Source organism: Sciurus carolinensis, chromosome 3 (assembly GCF_902686445.1).
Source record: "Sciurus carolinensis chromosome 3, mSciCar1.2, whole genome shotgun sequence".
NCBI lineage: Eukaryota > Metazoa > Chordata > Mammalia > Rodentia > Sciuridae > Sciurus > Sciurus carolinensis.
The window spans coordinates 34305001-34328752 of record NC_062215.1 but is presented as its reverse complement, the minus strand read 5'-3'; the positions used below and the strand labels follow the sequence as shown (position 1 = coordinate 34328752).

Here is a 23752-nt window from a genome sequence, read left to right as displayed (position 1 = left end):
TATACCAGGATATTTTGAGAATACTTAACATACTTTTTTTTTCATGTAACTCTCACTTTACAGAAGAGAAAAGTGTCCAAGATTAAGCAACTTACTCAAGGTCACACTGCCAGTGAGTATGGCCAAAGGGATTTGAATTCACTTTTGACACATCGCGAAGAGGTCAAATATAACGAAACTAGTAAATGCAATCAAAAATCTGTGCAACTAAATTTGCTGAATGGAGTGAGAAGACATCACAGTGTGACTGGAGGCAATCATCTCTCTAGTTTATGCCTCTGTTTCCTTACTATAAAATGAAGAAGGGAGTCTACTCTGATACCGAGGTTAAAAGGTTTCCATAATAAACAAAAAGTATTAAAATTCACAATAGAAAACATTAGAAGATTTTTTAAGAATCTAAATTCTGCCCATATTTCAGATTTAAAAAAAAGAACTTTTATTTTAAATTTCAGAGTACTCGTATGCCACTGAATCTCTTTGGGTTACCAACCCAGTCTCACTCTAACTCTTTTCCCTTGTCCATCTTGAGGAACCTCTTAAGCATAACAAACTCTAGCCAAGGGTGGAGGCACATGCCAATAATCCCAGCAACTTGGGAAACTGAGGTAGGAGGACTGCAAGTTCAAGATAGCCTTGACAATTTACCAAGGTACTAAGCAACTCAGTGAGCCCTGTCTCAAAAAAAAAAAGAAAGAAAAAAAATTTTTTTCAACTCCAAAAGCACTGCTAAGTAAGATATTTTACTGAAGGCTCTTCCTCAAAATCCTCTGCTCTTAATTACCTCTACTCTTTTTCAAAAGCTCCTCTTCCTTGGGCTGGGGAGATAGCTCAGTTGGTAGAGTGCTTAAAGCACAAGGCCCTGGGTTCAATCCCCAGCACCACAAAAAAAAAAAAAAAAAAAAAAAAAAAAAAAAAAAAAGCTCCTCTTCCTATGGTAATGCCCACATTTCTTGGGCTTTTCCATTTTTTCTAGTCCCCTCTACCACAGGATCCTACTTGCTATACCCAGAAAAACAAAAGTCCAGGAGTAAGGCTAACCTGGAACACCTACTGTTCCTGAAAAACATCCAGAACATGAAAAGTCCCAGTTCATAAGGGGAATCTTAATTAAAAAAATATATCGTACTTTCAAAGGTGGATAAACCTGTAGTCTGGAAATTCCATTGATTCAACTAACAAAGATATAACACATCCTTTCTATCTAGTTTTCTCCCCTGCCCTACTCCAAAGTCACTGCCATATGGAACCAATACAACAAACCAGAGTATGTTAAACATAATGAAAGTAATCTTGCATTTTGTTTCAAACTGTATTTATTGTTCACTATGTCCAATTAAGAGGCTAACTAGAATTCCACACAAAAATATATCAGTTTAAAAAAAATACATCTCAATACCCACCTTCTAAACTGTGTGACTTCGATTGAAACTCATTTGATTATGAAAAGAACAGTATTATTTTAGCCCACTTAGTTTCATGAAGTGTTCAAAGTTCTTTACACATAGCATCTCAATCTGTGGTCAGCAGTAGGATACAATTTACTTGCCAGAGGAGGAAAATTGGAGGTGAGAAAAGAGAAGGGAAGCCCCTTTATGCAGTTACAGCAAACATCTGACAGCAGTCATAAATCACATATAGACAATGGAATTTAGGACCATTTGTCCAGAAGCAGTGACAAACTAAATCATTTTTGCAGTGCAGGTGCAATTTGTGATTTTCCCATAGGTTTATCTTAGAAAAACGTATTTCATAAAGAATAACAAACTACTAATACAGCAAAGGTAAAATAGAGTCGTGCATTAGGAAAAACAACTCTAAATTTAGCACCCTAAATTACAGCAAGGAAAGCCCTCACACCCTATTCACAAGTCTCAGTTCAAGCAATTTATTTTTGGCAAACTAAATCACAGCTGTCAACACTGGTTTTTTTCCCACCCCAAAATTACATAAATTATTCTGAAAAAAATACAGACATCTTCAACTTGGAGGAAATTAAGTTACAAATGCCGTGTGTCGTTATAGATACTTAAAAAAAAAAAAAAAGTCACACGGAAGGGGGTTTAAAAAAAAAAAAAGGCAAACAAACAAACCCTGGAAGATGCAGCAGAGCCCCCTTGCTCCCGAAATAAAACTCCTGGTGGCTGTAACAGCAGCGGCAGTGCTACTCCCGACAGAAGTTTTCAGCTGTCACTTCTAACAGCTGAGCGCTTCCTAGGAGAGAAGCGACAGGCCGAGAAGAGAAGTGGTTGTGGGAGGTCTGAAGATTTAATACTTGAAATCTTACACTCCGAGGGAAACCCTTCCGCGCTTCACCTGCACTCACGGGACACTTAGCCCCCCCATCCCCCAAACACACGCTCACACCACCCGTGCCCCGCCACACTCAAGTTCAACAGCTCCAGAAATTGACCACGCGCCCTTTCTCCACCTCTCTACAGACAGATTGCTGGGGGCTGCGCTGATCTAGGGATAAGGGCGCAACCTGCACCTGCGAGCTCCGCAGAGGCCTCATACCTAGGGCCAGGTCCTCCCCGCCAGGTCCCTTGCGCGGCCGCGCGGCACCTCAGCTCATCCAGGAGACTACTCGCGCCCCCCAGGGTCTCCGTGCTCTCGGACACGCCAGGCTTCCTGGGCCCGCGCCGCCGCCCCGGCCCTGTCACCTCGGGCCCCCCGGGACCCCGGGCCTCACCCCCTCCTCCAGCTCATCCTCAGAGCCTGCGTCCTCTGGCTGGTCCAGGTCTATGTCAAACACTCCTGCCATGTCCTCAGCTTCCCTGTCTCGGAAGTCAGGCGCTGGGTAAAAGCCGTCCCGCCTCCGTCGTCGCCTCATGGGCCCGGACCCGCCGCAGCCACAGCCGCCGCTGCCGCCATCACCGGCTGCTTAGGCTCAGTGCGTCTGCGCCTAGGCCCTAGACTGGCTCTTCAAGTTCAGCGCTGGAGCATGCGCACAGAGTTCCGTGAAGTCAAACTGTGGGCAGTGAACATGCGTAGAACTATCTCCAGGGTCCAGGTACTGGCAGAAACATGCGCAAAACACTAACCGAAGCCTCGCTGGGAGACTAAAGCATGCGCATTGTCAGCCGAAGCGTTTGATGGACAGTGAGCATGCGTACCATATCTGAAGTTGATAAATTGAAATCGAACATGCGTAATTAACCTTTCTGAATAGAAACGACGGAGAGAATACAGCAAAACTCTTCCTTTAAGAAAAATACGCTTTCGTTCTCTGTAGATTTTTAGTTCTGAAAGTGAGCATGCGCACAGTGAGAGGGTTGGTCCTCTGAAGTTTGAACCGGACAGAAACCGCGGCGGGGTATAGGACTGTCAGTGAGTGGCGTTAACCCGGAGTTCCTGAGAACGGTGGGGAAAGAGTTTTGGCATTGCTATTTACTAGTTTGGTGGCCTTGAGAAAGTCAGACAACATTTCAGAGCACTAGTTTTTCTTATCGGTAAAATGAGGATAATAATACTTACTCTGCAGATTTGAAATTATGGGTACATAATCTGACTCAAAACGCCTTTTCCCCGCCCATTTCCAGCGTTGCATGGACCTGATGTGACTCTTTATCAAAAATTGTCTTCATTAAAAATAATGAAGTTCTAACTGGGCACGGTGTTGCACCCCTATAATGCCAGCGACTCGGAAGGCTGAGGCAGAAGGATCGCAAATTCAAGGCCAAAGGCCAACCTTTGGTAATTTAGCGGGATCCTATCCTAAAAAATAAAAAGGGATGGGGATGTAACTCAGTGGTAGAGAGCCCCTGTGTTCAACTCTAGTACTGCGGGGAAAATGGTCTTTACTGTTTCATATGATCTTCTTTCTCCAAGTTCCATTTTTGCTGTATTACCTGAACTAAACACAAAGGCCTTTTTAAAAGTGTTAATTATAGCTACCAGGCCAGAAGGGTAGTTAGTGGAAAGAGATTAAGTTTTAATTTTACCGAAGAGAAGATTAATGTTAATTGAATGTGCAATTGTTGAGCTAACTTGTGGTGTCCATGTGGTGTGAGGTGTTTTTTGCTATTTGGTTTGTTTTGTTTTAAACGCATATTTAAACGCATATTTAGGAAAATAGTGAGTACAAATCAGATTTTGGAAACTATTGAACTGTGTGTGAATGCATTTGGGAACAGAAAATCTCAAATCATAAAACTATATAAAGTAGGAGAAGAACTTCCTGAATGATTGCTCCTTAGACAACATAGCTATTTCATTTAATATATAATACCATATACATATGTGACATTTTTAAAATTACTTTTATTGATTTATAGTTAATGCATATGATATCTCACTTGTTCTTAATAATGTGCTTTTTATTGATTTATAGTTAATGCATATGATATCTCACTTGTTCTTTTTTTTTTTTTTTTTCACTTGTTCTTAATAATGTGCTGGTTCTGTATTTTTTTCTGTTACAGGTTGCTCACTTTTTTTTGAAGGGACAGACTAATTTGTGGCTCAGCATGTCAATAGTAACAGTGCAGCTTGGTCAGTGTGGCAACCAGATTGGTTTTGAAGTGTTTGATACTTTATTTAGTGACTCACACAGTTCCCAAGGACTCTGCTCTAAAAAAGAAAATGAGGCATATCAAGCATCTTGCAAAGAAAGGTTCTTCAGGGAGGAAGAAAATGGAGGTATGTGTGGTCCACAATCTTTTCCTTGACTCTGATTTAAATTGCTTCAAGGCCGGTCCTCCACATGTGTCTGAACCCCATCCCTTCCAATTTCACTAGGGAATGACTTTGCTTTCGGCCCTTTAGTTCTATATTAGCAACCTTTGTCTCTCCAGATTTAGATTTTATGAATCTGAAATCAACCAAATGGGTTGGGGATGTAGCTCAGAGGTAGATTGCTTACCTAGCATATGCGAGGCCTTGAGTTTGGTCCCTAACACCACAAAAAAATAAAAAATGAAACCAAACAAACAAAACTTATCTCTTGACTGTAGCTTTCTTCTTCCTTCTTATGTCTTAGCATTTCCAACCAAGATTTCCAAAAGAGAACCATGCTTAACCAACTGCAATCCTGCTTCTGCCCCACAACACACTGAAGCTGCTGAGTTTCCAATGACTTCCTCATTACCATTTTACTTTTATTTCTTCCTTTTTTAAAATTTTTTATTTGTTTGTTTATTTATTTTGGTACTGGAGAATGAATCCAGGGCCTTGCATATTCTAGGCAAACACCCTACCACTGAGCTACATCCTATTTAAATTTTATTTTCGAGACAGGGTCTTGCCAAGTGGCTGAGACTGGCCTCAACCTTGTAATCTTCCTGCATCAGCCTCCTGAGTAGCTGGAATGACAGACCTGTGCCACCACCATGCCCTGCTGCATGGTTTTCTTTTCTTCACTTAACTTCTCTACTGTATTTTGATAACATTAACTATAATACTGCCTCTTTGATATTCCTTCTTCTTAGTCTCTCAACTCTTTTTATTCAGTAGTTTTTTTCCCTCAGAATGTCCACTTCCGCTACATGTGTAGTTCTCTGAATGATTTCAGTTATAATACTACACTTTTTATACCACTGACTCTCAAAACTCTATCCCAGCCTCTCTTTCAAGCTGTAGATTGATTAATGAACATCTCCAGCTTCATCTCCCATATGAACCTCAAATGCAACATCTTTTCAAATGAACATGATATTCATTATCTTGCCTTTAAAACTTGCACTTATCAAGATCTGCTAATTTTGCTGGGTGTGGTAGTGCACTCAGGTAATCCCAGCAACTGGGGAGGCTGAGGCAGGAGGATCTTGAGTTCAAAGTCAGCCTAAGCAAAACGAGGTGCTAAGCAACTCAGTGAGACCTTGTCTCTAAATAAAATACAATAGGCTGGGGTTGTGGCTCAGTAGTCGAGTGTTCTTGAGTTCAAACCCCAGTGTACACACACACACACACACACATACACACTCACACACACAAAAGATCTGCTAATTTTGCCTCCCATATATCTCTGGAAGTTGTTCTGCCTTTCTCATCTCCACTGTCATTGCCTTGGTTCTGGCTCTTCTCCTCCCTCACCTAGAGTGTTTCAAGACACTCCTAGGTTTCCTTGCCTGGAGTTTTGTATTTATCTCATCTATCTTCCATTCTGCTTGTATTAAAAAAGACATCCAATTTTCCTCCCTTACTTGAAAATGTTCAGTGGTTTATCATTGCCTAAAAGATAAAGTTCAGTGGTTTATCATTGCCTACAAGAATTTCCAAGATCTGATCCCTGTCTGCTTTTCATTCCCATTCTTCATTTCTGCCCCCTCCTCCATCTTTGCTTTGATGATTTTGAGCTGCATTTTGCACCTGTGGTATTTTGTACCTCTGAATATGCTGCTCCTTTGGCATGGATTCATTGGCCATATGGTGTACTGTGATTAAGTTGTTGTGTTTCATTTCTCCCACGAGTCCTTCTAGGATTGGTTTGATGTTGTCTTCATCTCTGTACAGTACATAGCACATTATAAACATTCAACAGGTGTTTGTAGACCTGACCAAAGTGACTTTTTGTGTGTGTGTGTGTGTGTGGTACTGGGGATGGTACCCTTCACCTCACACATGCAGGGCAAGCACTATATTACTGAGCTACATCCTTGCCCTTCATTACTCTTATTTTGAAATAGGCTCTAGCTAAGTTGCCTGGTCTGGCCTCAAACCTGCAATCATGCCTCAGCCCCCTGAATAACTGGGATTACAGAAGGTGCTGTACCCAGCTGAAGTAACCATTTTCTACCACACTGACTCATCCTGCTTACCAGACCCCTGGGTTTATGTCTACATTTACCTATTGCTGCAGTGTTTCTGTGCAATATGACAAATCTCTCTTTCCCCAACTCTGAATTTTTTTTCTCTGGACCTAAGGCAAGAGATGTATCTCAGTAACCTAGAAGTTTATGCTCTAAGTTATCCAAATATGACATATGAAATCTATTTTCTATTGATTTTTTTCCCCCTCTCTAGTTCCAATTGCCCGGGCTGTACTTGTTGACATGGAACCTAAAGTTATCAATCAAACCCTGTCAAAGGCTGCCCGGTCTGGGCAATGGAAATATGGTGAGCATGCATGCTTCTGTCAAAAACAAGGTTCTGGAAACAACTGGGCATATGGGTAAGAATAATTGCTCGTGATTTTCATTTTGGTTACAGCTACATAATCAGTTAATAGACCCTGTAGTTACAATAGCACAGTTGATATGTGGAGCACATAATCTTGAAACTGCTGTTTTAAAATTGAGAATTTCACTTCACCCAGAAGAGACTTTCTTTCTGTTTCTGTGCCTCAGATACAAGTACCAATAAAACCAAGGATCTCACAGCAGGATTTTCCATCTTCACTGACCTGCTACAAACTAACTTCTCAATGCAGTATCCTTATTTGGCAGGTATATCAGTCCTAGAGAACACTACAAGGCAGTAGTTCCAAACTTTGCTGCACATTAGAATTTCATGGGTTTCTTTGGAAAATCTTGCTATCTAGGGCTCACTTTCAGAGATTATGGTTTATTTGGTTTGGGGTGAAGCTCAAATATTGGGATTTTCAAAGCTCCCATGATGCCCAATATGCAGCAGAGTTTGAGAACCATTGCTTTAGGCCTGTTATAAATATCAAATATTATGTTCTACTGTAAACTTGTAGAATTACCTGGTAATTGAAAGCTCTACCTCAATGAATGGCCTATAAAGGAGAACTTTGAGGATCCTGTAAATTCACTCTGCTAGCAGTCATAATCATCTGTTAAATATGTTTGACTTGTATATTTTAGATTTTGCCAGTCAGGGACCTGTACCTTTCATGAGAGTTCACTTCCAAAACTTTGAAAAGACCTCTTTTTCTATATTACATCTCTGGTTAAATGGAAGGGTGTATGTGTTTGTTTGTTCTGCCATTGCAGTTACTCTGTACATGGACCTAGGAATGAAGAATCTATAATGAACCTAATCCAGAAGGAAGTTGAGAAATGTGACTCCTTGAGTGGTTTTTTCATCATAATGAGTATAGCTGGGGGCACAGGATCTGGGCTAGGAGCCTTCATTACACAGAATTTACAAGATCAGTACTCAAACTCTTTGAGAATGAACCAGATTATATGGCCTTATGGAACTGGGGAGGTAAGAACATATTAATGGAAAAATGTGTGTTTTCTGTTCTTTGCAATTGAAATGTTTCTTTAGAAATGTTGAGTCATGAGTAATTATACAATATGATACTTTCATGAACAATTCATGTAACTTTGCTTAAAAATTTCTAGACAAGTGAGTTTTTCTTATTTTTATAACTTCAAAAAATGAAGACTGGGGATATAGCTTAGTGGTAGAGCATATGCTTAGCATGCACAAGGCTCTGGGTTCAATCCCAAGCACTGAATAAACAAAATTCCAAAGATGACTGTGCTGCTTCTCTTAGAAGCCCATTTATGAGTTAATTCCTCTCGCCAAAGTATGTAAAGTGGGGGCCTTGACCTCATTTTCTTTCTTTCCACTGGGAGGAAATTTCTATACAGGCCAATTTCCTGTGATCAGCCTAATAGTAAGACAAGTTATTCTGGGGAATGATGTAGGAAGGAGGCATGATACTAATAGCTGATGTTTTTTGAGCCCTTACTGTGTACAAGGCATGGTTCTAAGTGCTTTACTTGCATTACATTATATCATTAATCTTTATGACTCTAGGAGGCTAGTGTAATTATTATCCCCATTTTTTAAATGAGGAAACTGAGGCATACAGACATTAAATAACTTGCCCAAAGTCATGCAACTAGAAAATAACAGAGTCAGGATGTGAACGTAGACTTGTTACCTTTTGAATCTATACTCTTAACCACTATTCTCTCCTGTTTTTCTTATTTCTGACCTTTTCCTCCCCAGGTTATTGTTCAGAACTACAACTCCATTTTGACTCTTTCTCACTTGTACCGATCTTCAGACGCCCTTCTTGTTCATGAGAATGATGCTGTCCATAAGATCTGTGCAAAGCTCATGAATATCAAGCAGATCTCCTTTAGTGATATAAATCAAGTCCTTGCACATCAGCTGGGAAGTGTGTTTCAGCCTACTTATTCTGAAGAAGGCTCTTTTCACTACAGAAGAAACCCACTAGGTATTTATCCCCCTGTGTGCTATTTGTAGGAAAGTCTCATGCTCCGAAACCCTCAAAGTTATTTTTTACTGTCTATTCCCCGCTGCCTGAAGACACACTCAAGTCTCCTTCATCCCAGAAACCTTCCTTCAGACCTGCTTCTGTCTCTGAACTGCCTAATTGAAAAATCTTGAGAAGTTGCTAAATTTCTCAAGAAGTAGATACTACAAACTAACTACATCATTCAGGATCTTTTCTTCTTCTTGTTTGTTTTTGGTACTGGAGGTTGAACTCAGGGACACTCAACCACTGAGATACATCCGCAGCCCTTTTTTGTATTATATTTAGAGACAGGGGCTCACTGAGTTGCTTAGTACCTTGTCGTTGCTGAGGCTGGCTTTGAACTTGCAATGCTCCTGTCTCAGCTTCCCCAGCCACTGGGATTACAGGTATGCACCACCATGCCTAGCTGCATGAGTTCTTTATATGTTCTGAATATAAGTCCCTTATCTAGTATATGATTTGCAAGAATATTCTTTCATTCTTGGGTTTTCTTCACGCTTTCTAGAGGATGTTCTTTCCCTTTTTTGATGCCTTGCTAATGGCCTTTTCTACTTTCTGTCTGTGTTCCACTGTGTGGCTGTCTACTCCCCCAAATCCAATGAATCTGTCTTAGCCTGAGTTTCTGGCAGCATTTTGCCTTCCTTGAACTTCTTTCCTATACCTGTCAGGACTTCAAGGACTTCACTGTCCTCCTTCTTCTCCCTTCCTAGTTGCTCTTGTATTTTCTGACCATTTTTACATTTCCCACCATTCTTTCTTCTTCAGTTCTTCTTCTTGAAGTGGCCCTTATCAATTCAAATCATCTAAATGATTGACTCTCTTTACCCCCATTTCTAATCTCCCCAAAAGTTTTATGTCCCAGTTTTCTTTCCTCTCTCTCTCTTTTCTTTTTTGAGCTGCAAATGGAACCCAAGGGCCTCATGCCAAACTATATCCAGTTCCAGTTTTTTAGTTGCCTTCTGCTTCTTCAAATTTAGCTTTTTTTTTTTTTAATTTCTTTTTTGTTTAAGACTGTCTTGTCCTATGTTGCTGAGGCTGGCCTTGAACTCCTGGCCTTAAGTTTTCTTCCTGCCTCAGCCTTGTGAGTAGCTGACCATGAGCATGGGCCACCATGCCTAGCTAAAATCAGGATTTAAAAAATAATTTTGAATTTGTTCTTTCTAGTTATACTTGATAGTAGAATGTACTTCGACATATGAAGTACAACTTCACATTCTTCTGGTGTACATGATGTGGAATTACATTGGTCATGCATTCATATATGAACATAGGAAAGTAAATGTTCGTAAAATCAGGATTTTTGTTCAGTTGGTTTACCACTCTGTCCCGGTGCCCAGAGAATTCATGGCAAATAGTAAGCACTCAAGAAAATATTTGTTAGGTGAGGAGTATATGAATATGAAGTTCACAGAAGTAGTGCAGGTCTAAGTCATAAATAGGTGTTATGTTTGAGGATTGTGGACTCAAAGGGGTCCCAATCTACCATGTGGTGTGACTTTCTTTAGTTGCGTTCTGACAGAGAATGTGAGGAGTGAGAATAATCCAAGATTGGGATTTTCTCAAAAAGAAGAAGTCTGATGAATTTAGAAGGGAAGAGGTTAGTGGGTTAGGATCTCAGTGAAGTCCAAGAATGGGGAAGGTGACAGCAGTTGAATGAGAAAGCCGGAGGAGACCCGGATGGCTGGGGACATAGCTCAGTGCAGGAGTGATTGCCTTGCAAATGGAAGGCCCTGGGTTTAACTCCCAGCACTGCCAAATGAAAAAAATCCTTGTGTTATTTGGTGACCATGGTACATTTACTCTAGACTTTGACTCTAGGTGTTTTACTGAAAAGGATTCTTATGTTTAGAGGAAACTCCACTAGTGTAAACCCATTTTTGCAGCATTTTGTAGATGTTTATGTCATAATTTTTCTTTTCTTTAGGACATAGGACATGAGTTTTCACTCAAAATGGCATAAAATTTACATTTTATATTTGGTAATACATTCTTCTCTCTGCTGTAGGTATTTTCTATAAATAAATAAAGCAACCATCAATGTAAAACAAATTAGCCTTTCTCCTTAATTCCATTTCATTGCAAATATGAATTTCTAAAGGTAGGCACATTCCTGTCTCAAGGAATTTATTAATTCTGTCTTCTTTCCAAGTAGGGTTTCATGTTAATAGGTTTTTTCTCTTTTCTTTTCTTTTCCTTTCTTTTTTAATTCTGGTGCTGAGGATCAAACTCAGGCCCTTGAGCAGGGCTATACCACGGAGCTACATCCCTAGACTGCCTGATTTATCAAATATCTAGAGGGCTGGGGTTGTGGCTCAGTGCTAGAGCACTTGCCTGGGATGTGTGAGGTACTAGGTTTGATCCTCAGCACCACAGAAAAATAAATAAATAAAGATATAGTGTCCATCTATAACTAAAAATTGTTTTAAAATGATCCAGAAAAAAAATTTTTAGATGTTGATAGACCTTTATGTTATTCATTTATTTACATGTGGTGCTGAGAATCAAACCCAGTGCCTCACACATACTAGGCAAGCTCTCTACCACTGAGCCACAACCTCAGCCCATAGAAAATTTTCTAAGGAAATATTTAGTGAACACAGAAAGACAAGAAAAGCATATTAGCTCTCATGCTTTGTTTTCCTGGGATCTAGCTAAATATTCATTTACATTTCCAATTACTTGGCTTCTGAATTCTTGTTTCCTTTCTAGCAAACTGTTTCTCACCCATGCTAAAATGGGTGCCAAAATGAAGCAGAGATGTGGTCTGTAGTAGACATTGTCTCTGAATTTTTATTATTTTGAAATTTAAAGTTTAACCACTTCTGACCTTTGAGAAAGGATTTGACCCAGAAAACCAAATCATGATTGTGTACAGGCCAATATCAATAGTATGGAATTAAAAAATTTACTTCAATTTTTCTTTTTCTTCACAGGAGACTTAATGGAGAATTTAGTTCCCCATCCTGAATTCAAGATGCTGGGTATTCGTAACATTCCTCAAATGTCTGAGAATTCACTGGCATATAGCACGTTTACTTGGGCTGGCCTCCTCAAGCATTTGAGACAGATGCTTATTTCTAATGCGAAAATGGAAGAAGGTACAGGGTATTTTAAGATACATAACCCAAAGAAGGTAAAGGGTATTTTAAGATACATAACCCACTAGCTGGGAAAAGTGCCTGTCCTGGAGCTCTGAATATAAACTGGCTTGGGCCAGTTGACATAAAGGTTCCTTCATCTTGCCAGGGAGGCTACTGCAGAAACTCACCAGGACATCACAGGAAGCCTTCTTTTTCATTTCTTTCCCACTTCCCTGTTCTGTCCTCCTGTGCTGGGGTCTGAACTCAAGGCTTGGTGCATGCAAGGCAAGAGCTCTATCCTTAAGCTCCATACCTAGACCCACAGGAAGTCTTCTTTTTCTTATTTTTTTTGAGAGAGGGTCTTGCTAAGTTGCAGAGACTGTCATGAGCCACTGAGACGTACAGGAAAACTTAATCATTTCATTTTCGACATTACCAAGAACAATTCAGATGAGTGCCATTATATTTTTCAAATTTTTATTTTCTTTTAATCGAAGCAATATATGAATATAGTGTTAAAATCAAGTAGTTAAAACTCACTTAAGGGTTAGAGGTATAGTTTAGTGGTAGAGTATATGCTTTGCATGCATGCATGCATGCTGAAGACCCTGGATTTGAACCCCAATACCACAAACAAGCAAACAAAATATCATTGAAGTGTTCAAATGTATACTTAAGCTGGGTGCACTGGCACATGCATGTAATCCCAGTGACTCAGGAGAGTAAATTTGAAGGAGGATTGTAAATTTGAAGGCCAGCCTCCACAATTTAGTGAGACCCTGTCATAAAATAAAAAATAAAAAGGGCTGGGAATGTAGCTCAGTGGTAAAATACTCCTGGGTGCAAACTCCAATATCAGGAAAAAGAAACAACAACAATAAAAAAACACAACTAAACATATACTTAAAGTTATACATTGCAGTGTATAAATTACATATGAATTTTTTAAAAGTGAAGTAATTTTCCAATATGAAGTTATATTGAGAACAGCAGTCCCATGTCCTACAACTGTCCCTTCCCCACGAAACTGCTTTTAATGTCTTTAGCTGTTGCTTCTGAAATCTGCCTCCAGATTTTTTTTTTTTTTCAGATTTTTAAATACCTTGCTTCTACCCTTTTTTGTTTTATTTTCTTATTTTAGATATTCACCCTTGTCTTCTTAATGTGAAAACTGGCCATGAATCATCTTATACCACCTCTACATAAACACACCCACATTCATCTCCTTCATTGCTCTCCATACAGTTATAACATCCTTTTGGGTTAGATCAGTTTCAGTGTTTGGATTACTTTCACTATTTAAATATTATTTATAGTTGAGCCATGTCCTGTGAACACAGATTACATCTTATTTCATGTATAATTATTTTCTTCCTTTTAGTTGTTAATAATTTTATTTATTTGCTCAATATTCACTGTACCTGTCACTAATCTGTCCTAAAACTTTCCCATAAAAATGAATCCCTTCTCAACATGTTTAAGCTCTCAGGAAACAGTTTGCTTTCTTTATCTGCTTGGGGACTTTTCTCTGGAAAACCCTCCTCCTCCTCTTTCATTTGGGATTGGTTGCTCTCCAGGCTTGATAAGCAGCCAGCAGGGTGTCTCCATTTGCCTCATACTGTTATATTATTATATCCCCAGCTTCCTGGATTTCAAATCCTTCTCTTTTCGGTTTAGTCCTTTGAGTTGGTACACCGTACCCTTCAAGAGCTTCCTAAAATAGAGTACTGGGAAGGTAAAGACTTTGAGGCTATATAAATGTCATTATTCAGCCTTCCATTTGGCCAGGCATAGGCCCCCAAAGTTATGGATCATTTTCACTCAGTATTTTGGAGACAGTGATTTTTGTTTGTTTGTTTGTTTGTTTGTTTTTGGTACTAGGGGTGAACTCAAGAGTGCTTTGCCACTGAGCTAACATCCCCAGCCCTTTTTATTTTTTATTTTGAGACAGGGTTTCCCTAAATTCCTCAGGGTCTCACTGAGTTGCTGAGGCTGGTCTCAAATTTGTAATCATCCCACCTTAGCCTCTTGAGTCACTGAGATTACAGGCCTGTAGCCCTGAACACATTTTTGTTTTTGTTTTTTTTTGTATCGGGAATTGAACCCAAGGACATTTAACCATTGAGCCAAGTTACCAGCCCTTTTTTTTTTTTTTTTTTTTTGTATTTTATTTAGTGATAGGGCCTCACTAAGTTGCTGAGGCCTGGGCTGGGGAGATAGCTCAGTCGGTAGAGTGCTTGCCTTGCATGCACAAGGCCCTGGGTTCGATCCCCAGCACTGCAAAAAAGTTGCTGAGGCTGGCTTTAAACTTGCAATCCTCATGTCTCAGCCTCTCAAAGCCACACTGGGATTATAGGCAAGGGCCACCATACCCAGCTTTAATTCAATTTTGATACACCACAAAGAGGTACTGTATGAACAAGACTAATGAATGCAATCAAGAATCTATATAGGGGCTGGGGAGATAGCTCAGTTGGTAGAGTGCTTGCCTTGCAAGTACAAGGTCCTGGGTTCGATCCCCAGCACAAAAAAAAAAAAAAAAAAGAAAAATCTATATAGAGGGCTGGGTTGAGAGCACTTGCATAGCACATGTGACAACAAATCTGTATAGTACTCTCAGCAGCCCAGGAGGCCCCAAGTTCAAAGCCAGCCTCAGAAACTTAGTGAAACCATGTCTCAAAGAGTTGGGGATGTGGCTCAGTGGTTAAGCACCCCTGGGTTCAATCCCTGGTACCAAAAAAAAAAAAAATCTGTGTAGTCTGTGCATTTGTGTAATCTCAGAGACTTGGGAAGCTGAGGCAAGTAGATCTCGAGTTTGAGTCTAGCCATAGCAATTTAGTGAGACCCTATATTAAAATACAAAATAGAAAGGACTAGGGAGGTAGCTCAGTGGTAAAGTGTGCCTGGGTGAATCCCTAGTACCTGGGGAAGAAAAAAACCTGGAATCTGTGCAGTGAGAGGGGGGCAGTAGTACTTGCCTGTAATCCCAGCTACTCAGGGGGTCAAGACAGAAGGATGGCAAATTCAAGCCCAGGTGCAGCAACTCAGCAAGGCCCCGTTTCAAAATATTAAGACTTTTTTAAATGAGTAAAAGAACAGGGGATGTAACTCAGAGAAAGAAGTACAAAAAAAGAAGAAAGGAAAAAGAAGAAGGAGGAGGAGGAGGAGGAAGAGGAGGAGGAAGAGGAGGAGGATGAGAAAGAAAAATGAAAAAAAAAAAAAAAAAAAATTCCTGTCCTCAAGAGTCCCTGCATGGGGCTGGGGAGATAGCTCAGTCAGTAGAGTGCTTGCCTTGTAAGCACAAGGCCCTGGGTTCAATGCCTAGCACCAAAAAAAAAAAAAAAAAAAGAGTCCCTGCATGGGCTGTAGTTGTGACTTAGTGGTGGAGCGCTTATCTAGCATGTGTGAGGCACTGAGTTCAATTCTCAGCACCACATACAATATAAATGAATAAAATAAAGGTCTATCAACACCTAAAATCAAAATATATATATAAAAGAGTCCCTGCATTTTTCTGAGATGGATAAAAGACATACACCAAGGAATTTCAGAATGTTAGGGACAGAAACTTTGAAAGGCTTCTAGAGATAATAAAACAGAATTAGGAATGAGAATAATATGGAAGGGGCTGGGTCTGTAGGTCAGTGGTAGAGCATTTGCTCAGTATGCATGAGGTCCTGGGTTTGAACAGTAAGCCTGGCTGCCACACTCTCTTTAGCACTGGATCAGAAGAGCTTCCCCTTAGTGACCCAGTTTTTGGTAAGGTTCTTAGCATGGCTATACCTGTCACTGAGGCTAGGGCCTCTATGCTTTAACCTTTTCAGAGCAGACACCTTCTAGGATAGAGGAAGGAACTTCCCCTGCTGCAAGGAGTGGGGAGGGAGCAAGGGCTCTCACTGCTTCTCACATAGAGTTTTAACTAATTCTCTTGTTGGTCCACTTTTAGAAATGCCTAGCCTACTTCTAGGACCCCAGCAGTGTAGGGGATGGAGTTCCAGCTTTCCTAGTTGCTTATTCAGTAGCCAGTGGTTCATCTGCTTCCCCTCTTCCAAAATTTTGTTGATGTTATCTTCTCTCCTCTTTTTCCTTTTTTTTTTTTTCTTGTTTATGCATTTTAAGAAATTCCTTATTGGGTCAGGGATGTTGCTCACTGGTAGAGCACATGCCTATCACGTGGGAGACTCTGTGTTTGATCTCTAGCACTGAAAACACAACAAAAAGAAATCTTTTTTTTTTTTTTTTTTTTTGACAGTACGAGGAATTGAACCCAGGGTTTCCCATAGCTAGGCAAGTGCTCTACCACTGAGCTACAGCGACAGCCCCCCTTTTTGTCTCAGTGGAATTTGGAAGAAAGAGGCAGTAAACTGGCGTATGTTTAGCCTTTCGTGTTTAACTGGAAATCACTGTGTATTATTTTAGTAACATATATTATATTGCAAAGTAAAATAACAGGTTATAAATACTATGAAAGTGGATTTTCTCTATATTTGATTGTAATAGCATATGGATTTTGGATTATAGTGCCAGAGGTTTGGAGATAAAGTATTGCTTCCCAAAATTTTTGGCCATGGTACTTGTTTTTCTAGCAATACCTGTTAGTATCTCAAGGAACACAATGTTCCTTAGGGTAGTTTGAGACATTCTGCTCCAAGCTGTCTTAGGTCAGTAAACCACAGTTTGCTTAGTCATTTTCCCATGTGGGACTTTAGGGTGTCAACAGTTTTTCATAATTATAGATAGGTTTGAACATATAAATGTGCTTTTTGTTGTTGTTTTGTGGTTCTGGGGATTGAACCCAAGGCCTTGCACATGCTAAGTAAGCACTCTACTACTGAGGTCACCCCTAACCCCTAATATTTTCAGTTTTTAAATATATGACTCTATATATGAATAAATTTATTTATGTACAGGTCAGCTTGTAGGATCTAATTTTATAACTGTTCATATGTCATCAGATTTCTGTAAAGATTGACCTCTTCTTTTTTTTTTTTTAATTAGTACTGGTGATTGAACCCAGGACCCAGGGACACTTTAGCACTGAGCTACATCTCCAGCCCTATTTACTTTTTATTTTGAGACTGAGTCTCATGAGTTGCTGAGGGTCCTGCTAAATTGCTAAAACTGGCTTCCAACTTGTGGTGAGCCTCAGCCTCAGGAGTCTCTGGAATTACAGGCATACATCACCATGCCTGATTTTCAATGATGAATATTTTATGCCTTTTTTAGGACTCATTAATTTGCATAATTCAACCAGATAAGAATTTTAAAATTCTAAAGGAAAAATCAAATTTTACATAGCAAATAAAAATTTATATAAAAATATATATATATATCACAAGACATTTTTCTCTGTTTGTTCAAAGCCATTTATAAATCTATTATTTTCCCCCTCTTCTGGTAGGAATTGATTGGCAAGTACGGCCTCCCATTTCAGGACTTCCAGCTCTTGGCAAAATGAGTCTCAAGAAGGAGCTGCGTTTTAACACTTCCATTGCTAATTTGGTCATCCTTCGTGGGAAAGAGGTACAAAGTGCAGATCTGGGTAAGCAGAAGTTAAGGTGAAAATTCAGGTGTGTAATTTACATCTTGTAAGTGGTTAAAAAAGAAGTTCCACTGGGTGCACATGCCTGTAATCCCAGCAACTCAGGAAGCTGAGGCAGGCAGATCCCAAGTTGGAGGCCAGCCTCACTGTCTCAAAAAATGAGAAGGACTGAGGATGTGACTCAGTGGCAAAGCACCCCTGGGTTTAATCCCCAGTACTCAAAACACAACAAAACAAATAAATTTTAAAACCCTCATATTTATTCTTATAGAAAGGAAAATTACAATAAAAACTATGGAAACAAGAAAAAATCAATTAAAAAATGGAGAAAAGGGGCTGTAGCTGTGGCTTGGTGGTAGAGCGACTGCCTCACATGTTTGAGGCACTGGGTTCAATCCTCAGCACCACATGATTATAAATGAATAAACAAAGATATTTAAAAAAAATGGAGAAAAAAATAAATGAAAAAAAAAAAAAAAAAAACACCAAAGAGAAAAAGGAAAGTAATAACTGGGTTTTAATATCAAACTGGAACCATTTTTAACAGTTTGTATGTGATTGGACACCAAAATAGAAGTGGTTAAAACAAGATAAAAGTTTAATTCTTTTCTTCCAAACTTCTGGTTGTTCTGACATCCTTCCCTTGCGGCTTCCATGACACCTGCCTGCCATCAGATCATGTAGGAATGGGCTAGAGAAGTAGCTCAGTAATAGAGTGCTTGCCTAGCATGCATGAGGCCCTGGATTCAATCTCCAGCACCACACATGCATAAAATCACATAGAAATGGACAAAGAAGAACATTCTTCCCCACTCTGCAAGTTGCACATCACACTTCCATTTCTGTTCCATTGTCTGGTTTGAGTCCTTATAGCCACACCTAGCTATAAGGGTGGCTATGAGAGGAGTTAAAATTTGGGGGTTACAATTTGGGAGGCTGGGGCAGAAGGATTGCAAGTTTGAGATCAGTTTCTATAATTTATTGAGGTCCTAAGCAATTTAGTGAAACCCTGTCTCAAAATTAAAAAAGGGGGGGTGCTGGGGATGTGATTCAGTGATTAAGTACCCCTGGGTTCAATCCCTGGTACAAAAAAAAGGAGAAAAGAGAGGGAGAGGAAGAGGGTGGGGGAGTGAAAGGGAGAAGTAGGGAGGGAAGAAAGGAGGGAGAGAAAAGAAAAGAGAAAGGAAAGGAAAAGAAAAGAAATAGATTGAGAGGTTAAAGGGCCTTGGGTAGCCAGGTGCGGTGGTGCAAGCCTGTAATCCCTGCAGCTCTAGAGGCTGAGACAGGAGGATCTCAAGTTCAAAGCCAACCTCAGCAACTCAGTGAGGCCCTAAGCAACTCAGTGAGACCCTGTCTACATAGAACACAAAAAAAGACTGGTGATGTGGTACAGTGGTTGAGTGCCCCTGAGTTCAATCCCTGGTACCAAATAAATAAATAAATAAATAAAGGGCTGGGGGTATATCTCTGTGGTTTAAGTATATAGGAAGCTCTAGGTTCAATATGAGCACTGGAAAACTGGGGGTCCCCCTACTAAAGAAGAAGGGGAAAATAGGAATCATTGAAAAATCAATGGTCTCTGTGACAAACTTTTTTTTCACCCAGTACTAGGGATTGAACCCATTGGCACTTCACCAGTAAGCTACATCCCTAAGCCTTTCATTTTGAGACAGGTTCTTGCTAAGTTTCTGAGACTGACCTCAAACTTGAGATCCTCCTTCCTCAGCCTCCTGAATCACTGGGATTATAAGTGCATTAAGTGCATGCCACTGCCCAGCAAGGGTTCGACAAACTTTTTTTTTTGGTACTGAGGATTGAACTCTGGAGCACTTGACTACTGAGCCATATCCTCAGCCCTATTTTGTATTTTATTTAGAGATAGGGTCTCAATGAGTTGCTTAGTGCCTCACTTTTGCTGAGGCTGGCTTTGAACTCAAGATCCTCCTGCCTCAGCCTCCCAAACCACTGGTATTGTAGGCATGCACCACTGTACCTGGCTTGACAAGCAATTTTGTTGTAGTTTTTTCTGGAAGTTGAAAGAGCAGTACTCTTATTAGTTTTTTTTTTTTTTTTTTTTTTTAGTTGTAGATGGACACAATACCTTTATTTTTAATTTTTATGTGGTGTTGAGGATCCAACCCATTGCCCCCCACGTCCTAGGCAGGCACTCAACCACTGAGCTATAACCCCAGCCCTCTTACTAGTTTTTATCTGTGACTGGTTTCTAGATTTATTTTATCCTTATAATAAAAACTGACTTTAGCAGTGTCAAACTTGCTATTTCTTATTACAATATAAAGAAAACCATGCAAGCCAGGCATGATGGTGAATGCCTATAATCCCGGTGACTCATGAGGCTGAGGCAAGAGGATCATAAGTTCCTGGTCAGCCTCAGCAATTTATCAAGACCCTGTCTCAAAATAAAAAATAAAAAGGGCTGAAGGTGTGACTCAGTGGTAAGGTACCCATGGGTTCAATCCCCAGTACTGAAAAAAAAAAAAAGAAAAGAAAAGAAAAAAAGAGAAAAGGAAGAAAGCAATTTAGTCCTTGTAATATTTGCCTTTCTTTCTTTTCTTTTCTTTTTTTTTATTGCAGATTGAACCCAAGGGCGCTTAATCAATGAGCCACATCCCCAACCCTTTTTATTTCTTGAGACAGGGTCTCACTGAATTGCTCAGATCCTTGCTAACTTGCTGAGGCTGGTTTTGAACTTGCAATCCTCCTGCCTCAGCCTCCTGAGCTGCTGGGATTACAGGGGTGTGCCACCACACCCTGCTAATATTTGCTTCTTTTTTTTTTTTTTTTTTTTTTCTTTTTTTTTTTTGGGGGTGCTGGGGATCGAACCCAGGGCCTTGTGCTTGCAAGGCAAGCACTCTACCGACTGAGCTATCTCCCCAGCCCCTAATATTTGCTTCTTAAACAAAGAACTCATAATTTTAAAATAGATCATTTCAAGTCAGTCAGATGGTATATTCACTTCATAGTCTTCATTTTAGATTTTAAAAAAGAAATATTTAAAAACTATACCTAAAGTAATTTAATTCTAAAAATTTAACCATACCCAGTGATATAAATGCATAAGAGATGTTCAGTGCAACGTTTTTTACACTAACAAAAATATGGAAATAATCTAATGCCCAATACTAGGAAATTTCCTAAATAAATTATGGCCTGTTCATCTAAGAAGCCTTTAAAGACTTCTTTGACAAATTTATGACATACTGATGAAGAATATACAGAATACAGATGACCTATGTGTAAAACTGAGCACACAGTAAGGTCCACAGAATTTTCATAGTCATTATCTCTGGGTGGGGGCATTTTAGCTGTCCTGATGATATTTAAATTTTCTTCTTAATACTTTTCTGAATGGTGTGAATGATTACTACATATTTTTGAACAATAAATGTGGATCATTTATCTGAAAGCCATATAATGCTATGTTTACAAGGCATAATAGGGCTGGGGTATAGCTTAGTGATAGAGCACTTGCCTAGCATGTGCCTGGCCCTAGTTTAAATCCCTAGCCATGCAAAAAATGAATAAATCAAAGGATTTCTGATGAAATGGATGAGAAAATGTTTATTCATTTGTTTTCACAATTAGTAAGCTAGGCTGTAAAGAATGGTTCATGTTGTTTTTACTCTAGAGGGATTTAAAGATCCAGCTCTGTACACTTCCTGGTTAGAGCCTGACACTGCCTTCAATGTGTGGAAAACCCAGCGGGCCTTTAACAGATACGAGAAGTCTGCAGCGCTCGTCAGCAATAGCCAGTTCTTAATAAGGCCTCTTGATGTGATTGTGGGCAAAGCGTGGAATATGTTTGCTTCAAAGTAAGTAAGAAATAAGTCTATAGACGTTCTCTACCTTGGCACATAACCGTGTTAGAATATGAGGAAGGATCTGGAGTAAGCCCAGCTGTCATTTTATAGGTGTGAAGCCTTGGACATGTGACTTCTGTGGCTCATCTGTACAGTAGGTCTTAACTGAGAAACTGTAGTGAGGACTAAATGAGATAATCATGTAAAACACCCAAAATGCTGTCCAACTTAGTAAATGCTCAATAACTGCTCTACACTATTATCATTATATTGATATTGTTGTTGACTAAATGGGTAGTTTTTAAGCCAAATGAAATTAAAGTAGGAATTTCATTATAAGGCAGGGACAATAAGATAGTTTTTAAAAATAAGATCCTTGACTGGGATTGTGGCGTAGTAGAGCACTTGCCTAGCATGTGTAAGGCCCTGGGTTCGATTGTCAGCACCCGTACAAATAAATAAATTAAAGGTTCATCAGCAACTAATAAAAATATTTAAAAAAATAAGATCCTTGAGAGAGAGAGAGATTCTGATTTTCCTCAGTAATGTGTATGGGAAGTTCAACTTTACTTGATATGAGAAATGTTCTAGGATTTGACAATTATTTTCAAAGTAAAATTTCATTCCTCAAATGACTGAACAAGGCTTGTACTCTGATTAGCTAGGATTCCCAAGGGCCTGGACATCCTGTATGTGGCCACCATAAACCCTTACTCTTCATGTGAACTTTCCTCTTCTAGTCTTATTCTTTTTTTACCCTCAGTGTCTAATCTTTTTAAAAATTTTAAAAAAATTTTTAGTTGTAGATAGACACAATACTATTTTATTATTTCATTTTATTTTATATTTTATTTATTTCATTTTATTTTGGTGGTGCTGGGGATTGAACCCAGGGCCTTGTGCATGCGAGGCAAGGACTCCATATCCCCAGCCCCCTATTTTATTTATCTTTATATGATGCTGAAGATCAAACCCACTGCCTCACATGTGGGAGGCAAGCGCTGTACTGCTGAGCCCCAGCCCCAGCCCTCATTCTTTTTTTTTTTAATTCTTATTAAGTGGCAGTAGCCATTATTATGTCAACCTAATTAATGTCTGCCCTTGATAGTCTGTTTATGGACATGACTTCTGTCTTAGAACATTTAGGTTGGGGAGAGATTGATTGGTATAGGTTCAAATTAAATTTTCTCTTAAAGGCACTTGGGTGGCTTCACTACAGTCCTAAAATTGGATTGATGTGTTCTTAGCTTCAAGCCTTAGATGAAACTTCTCAGACACTTTTTAGAGTTTATACTGAACCCAGTCATCACCTATAGAGTGTTGAATATGTGCTGGGTAGACTTTCAAACCTGAATATGCTAAATGCTTCTTTTTCTTCTTTGTGTGTCTGTCTGTCTCTCTCTCTCTCTCTCTCTCTCTCTCTCTCTCTCTCTCTCTCTCTCTCTCTCTCTGGGATTAAACCCAGGGGTGCTTAATCACTGAGTTACATTCCCGGCCCTTTTTATTTTTCGGTTTGACACAAGGTTGCTGAGGGCCTCCCTAAATTGCTGTGGTTGGCCTTGAATTTTCCATCCTCCTGCCTCAGCCATTACAAGTGCGTGCCACCTAGCCCTGTGTGCCTCTTACGTCATTCTGTTGGACAGTTAAAGGACAGGAAACTTGACAAGCCAGAAGTTCACAAATCTTGGGAGTAAACAATGAAATATAAAATTTCTAGGAGATTCTGTGATTTTTTGAATGTTCATGAGGTACAAGTGTTCTATTCATTGCTTGATTTCATTTGCCTGAAGTTTTTTATTTTTTAACTTTTTTTTTTTTTTCACTAGAGCCTACATTCATCAGTATACAAAATTTGGAATCAAAGAAGAGGACTTTTTGGACAGTTTCACATTGTTAGAACAAGTTGTTTCAAGTTACTCTAACATCTGATTTTGAATAAAGGGGAAAGTGCCTTAAGGAATTTTTGGACCAAAATATTTTCAATACTACTTTTTTAAAAGTTCAGTCTATTAAACTAACAAGACAGAATGCTGATTCCATTCACATATACCCACAGAAATGAAGAAAAATATCTTTTTTGGTAGTAGGGATTGGACCCTCACTGTTCTACCACTGAACTATATCCCCTGCCTTTTTTATTTTTTATTTTAAGACAAGTTGCTTAGGA

At 39.5% G+C, this 23752-nt stretch overlaps 2 protein-coding genes across 11 annotated transcripts in view; one reads left to right on the top strand and one right to left on the bottom strand.

Moving 5' to 3' along the window:
* The window catches only part of Rps6kb1 (ribosomal protein S6 kinase B1), a 57696-nt gene extending 54784 nt beyond the window's left edge, over window positions 1–2912 (bottom strand). For 4 of the 8 annotated variants that reach the window (XM_047542870.1, XM_047542872.1, XM_047542865.1 and 1 more), the window contains exon 1: window positions 2693–2909. In XM_047542870.1, the coding sequence (XP_047398826.1) occupies window positions 2693–2833 (141 nt within the window). In that variant the 5' untranslated portion in view covers window positions 2834–2909. Of the gene's footprint in view, window positions 1–2093; window positions 2179–2692 lie in introns of those variants that run through there. The other 4 variants (XM_047542873.1, XM_047542867.1, XM_047542868.1 and 1 more) reach the window with 4 other exon arrangements.
* Window positions 2913–3113: 201 nt separating this feature from the next.
* Window positions 3114–23752, top strand: Tubd1 (tubulin delta 1). Of its 3 annotated transcripts, XM_047542795.1 has the most exons (10): window positions 3114–3363; window positions 3543–3696; window positions 4425–4641; window positions 6964–7111; window positions 7896–8112; window positions 8869–9100; window positions 12076–12240; window positions 17624–17764; window positions 21414–21597; window positions 23412–23752. In XM_047542795.1, exons 3-10 carry the CDS (start codon window positions 4470–4472, stop codon window positions 23512–23514), a joined length of 1362 nt encoding a protein of 453 aa, XP_047398751.1. In that variant the 5' UTR covers window positions 3114–3363; window positions 3543–3696; window positions 4425–4469; the 3' UTR covers window positions 23515–23752. The 3 variants fall into 3 exon arrangements, with proteins under 3 accessions (XP_047398751.1, XP_047398752.1, XP_047398753.1); XM_047542796.1 differs by lacking the exon at window positions 3543–3696; XM_047542797.1 differs by lacking the exons at window positions 3114–3363; window positions 3543–3696 and having other exon boundaries at window positions 4620–4641; window positions 6964–7056.